A 2,732-nucleotide genomic window follows, 5' to 3' on the forward strand; every position below is an offset into this window, starting at 1 on the left:
ATTCAGATGGAAAAAAAGTTGAAAATGTAAAACAGTACATGTCACTAATTCATAAAAAAATTTTCAATTGGTAATTTTTGCATTTATAGTTTTTTATTTCAAGTTTCAGTATTTTTCTTTTTAAAATTTTTCTTTTCTAAATTTATTTCTAGTTATCCGTATTTTTTTAATAAAAAAAATATTACAATTTTATTTTTTTTCCAACTTTACAATGTCTTGTTTTCACATTTTACATTTTTTTCAGTTATAATGTATTTTCTTTTAAGTTTTTAATCTTTTTTTCATTCACTTTAAGCTGATCGGGATTTGACCCTGTAGGAATGTAAAAAAAGAAAATAAAAAAATACTTTAAGATCACATGAAGCAATTTTAATGAATAAGAGTTGCTAAATGACTGTTAAAAAAGCTGAAAACAAACTTTTAAATTAAATACGCGAAATGGAAAATCCTTAAAATGAGTTTAAATGACACTTAATTCAGGACTGTAGACTACTTTGGTGAAGAATGCAGTAAAAAATACAATTTAATAAGACTGACAGCATACTTGATCTACATAAGAAACAGGCTCTGAAGCTTTTAATTTGGTAAAATGTTAAAAAGGCTGAATTTTTGTGGGTTAGTAACAATGTTCATATATGTTTTTACCTCAGATCCAAAGATTTTGAAGCTTTCTCCGTGATGCTAAAAGATCTTTTCACTCAGTACAACATCCCTGGAGACAGGTATGCTCTCCAAAAATATTGTCACTTAAGTTCTTTTGTGATGATTTAGTTTGTTTTTTTCCCCCTAGTGAAATGAAATTGAAACTGTTGGAGTCTCTACGGTTTCTTGTGAGAGATTTGCAGAAACTGTCGGGGTGAGTACAAAGGCAGCAGCTTGTTGTTTTTAAGGATCCACTTCAATGAAAATGTGTGTTTTTGATGTTTTTTAATGAGAATTAAGTTCAAATTTAATTTTCTTGCCGTATCTTCAAAAGTTTTAGTCACAGTTTTTTTCTTTTTTTTTCTTTATAATTTAGCCAGGGGTCCGACCTATTTGCTTTTTTTTTTTTTTAATGCGGAACAAAAAACAGACATCCGATTGGGTTACAGAGAGATTAAAGAACAGGACTCTGCAGATTTGTTCTGAAACGTCCAACTTTCTCCTGAAAGTGCAGCTTATTCTCCAGAGCGACTTACATGTGGTTTTCTTCTTCTTGGTTAGACGTTTTTTTGCTTCTGCAACTTATTTTCTAAATCTAAATCTGTATTTAAAAAAAAAAAAGTTTAAAAAAGATTGTTTTTGTAATATATTGCTCGCCATTTTTGTAATGTTAGGTTGGGGGTGTAAGCATGTAAACAGAGAGCTCTCAGCAACAAGCAGTGAAACTGAGGACTTACAACTTAGAGGTGAATTTCTAATGAACTCCTGCAGAAAGTATGTCCTAAAAAGGATTCAGGTTTTTGGATTTTAGCTAAAAACAGCATTATCATGATTAAAAGCGACTCCTGGCTTTGAAGATAGATCAGAAGATCAGTCGGACTTTAATGCATTTTTAGAATTTCCTAATGATGCAAGCAAAAAATTACTTTAATAAAAAACAAATTTATCTTAAAGTATCTCAAACTTTAAGATAAATTTATGATATTTAGTAATAGAAATATAAACAATACAGGTACACTAAACATAGATAATATCAATATCAAAAGAAGTACAATTTTTTAGGGGCTTATTATAGATTTAAAAAAAAAAAAACTAACTTGGAAACCACAAATCAACAATTATAGCACCAAAAAAAACAAAAATCAATTTGGTTTACAGAATTACAACACCTTGATTATGCCATACCTGAACTATTGAATAGAAACTTATAAAACTTATACTAATCCAGTTAACAAATTACCTAAAAACAATAAGAATTATCACAAGAAGTAATTATAGGGACCTGTCTAACACATTAAATTAAAATTATTAAAATTCTTTGACTTTTTTAACTTTAATATTTTAAAATGTATTTACAGTGTAAATATGAAATATAACTTAATGAAAATATACATTAAAAGGAAAAAGTAAATTTAATCTCAAAGGGCATCAAATATTCATCAAACTAGAACACAGAATCCTTCAAAAGGAGACATCAGTATATGGAGTAAATACATGGAATAAACTGAACAGAAATATCAATATAAAAAAAAGTACATTAAAATAGTATAGTTAATATCAACAAATCTGGTCATACATGAGATATTGTGGTCACTCTGCTCTCCTGGTTGATGTTTGCAATTGTACATTTTAGTTCTTTTCCTTTTTGTTTCATAGATCAGCAGAATATTTTATGTTTTTCTTTTTTACTGAATGATTTAATTGTTAAAAGGGGCAGACAATATACTTTTAATCATGGTTGTATTGTATATCTTTCCTTTTTTTATTGAGTAAAAATGAAAAAATAAATTAGTTGTATTTACTATTTTACATTTCTCTAACTTAACAGGAAGAAAATGTAGCTTATATTTGTAATTATCTAACTGTTTGTGCTTTTAGGGAACCAGAAAACTGTGATTCCCAGCAGCAGCTGGTAAACAATAGCAGGATTGGTCATCTTATTGCAGTAAAAGAAGGTAAAAGTTCAAGTTTACACGTTTAAACGTATGAAATTTAAGAAAAGTTCTTCTGTTTTCATTTCAGACAGTCCGCTGATGATTCTGTTCTACGAGAGTCCAAATGATGGAACCACGGCTTCATGTAATGCAGAT

At 28.5% G+C, this 2,732-nt stretch overlaps 1 protein-coding gene across 11 annotated transcripts in view; it reads left to right on the plus strand.

The window, feature by feature from the left end:
• The window catches only part of zgc:111976 (uncharacterized protein LOC553663 homolog), a 13,896-nt gene that overhangs the window by 5,296 nt on the left and 5,868 nt on the right, over positions 1-2,732 (plus strand). For 6 of the 11 annotated variants that reach the window (XM_036217508.1, XM_036217510.1, XM_036217506.1 and 3 more), the window contains exons 7-10: positions 651-722; positions 791-856; positions 2,521-2,597; positions 2,665-2,721. In XM_036217508.1, coding sequence (XP_036073401.1) covers positions 651-722; positions 791-856; positions 2,521-2,597; positions 2,665-2,721 — 272 coding nt within the window. The remainder of the gene's footprint in view (positions 1-650; positions 723-790; positions 857-2,520; positions 2,598-2,664; positions 2,722-2,732) is intronic. The other 5 variants (XM_036217509.1, XM_036217502.1, XM_036217505.1 and 2 more) reach the window with 2 other exon arrangements.

The sequence above is a fragment of the Oryzias melastigma genome, linkage group LG20 (assembly GCF_002922805.2).
Source record: "Oryzias melastigma strain HK-1 linkage group LG20, ASM292280v2, whole genome shotgun sequence".
Taxonomy (NCBI): domain Eukaryota; kingdom Metazoa; phylum Chordata; class Actinopteri; order Beloniformes; family Adrianichthyidae; genus Oryzias; species Oryzias melastigma.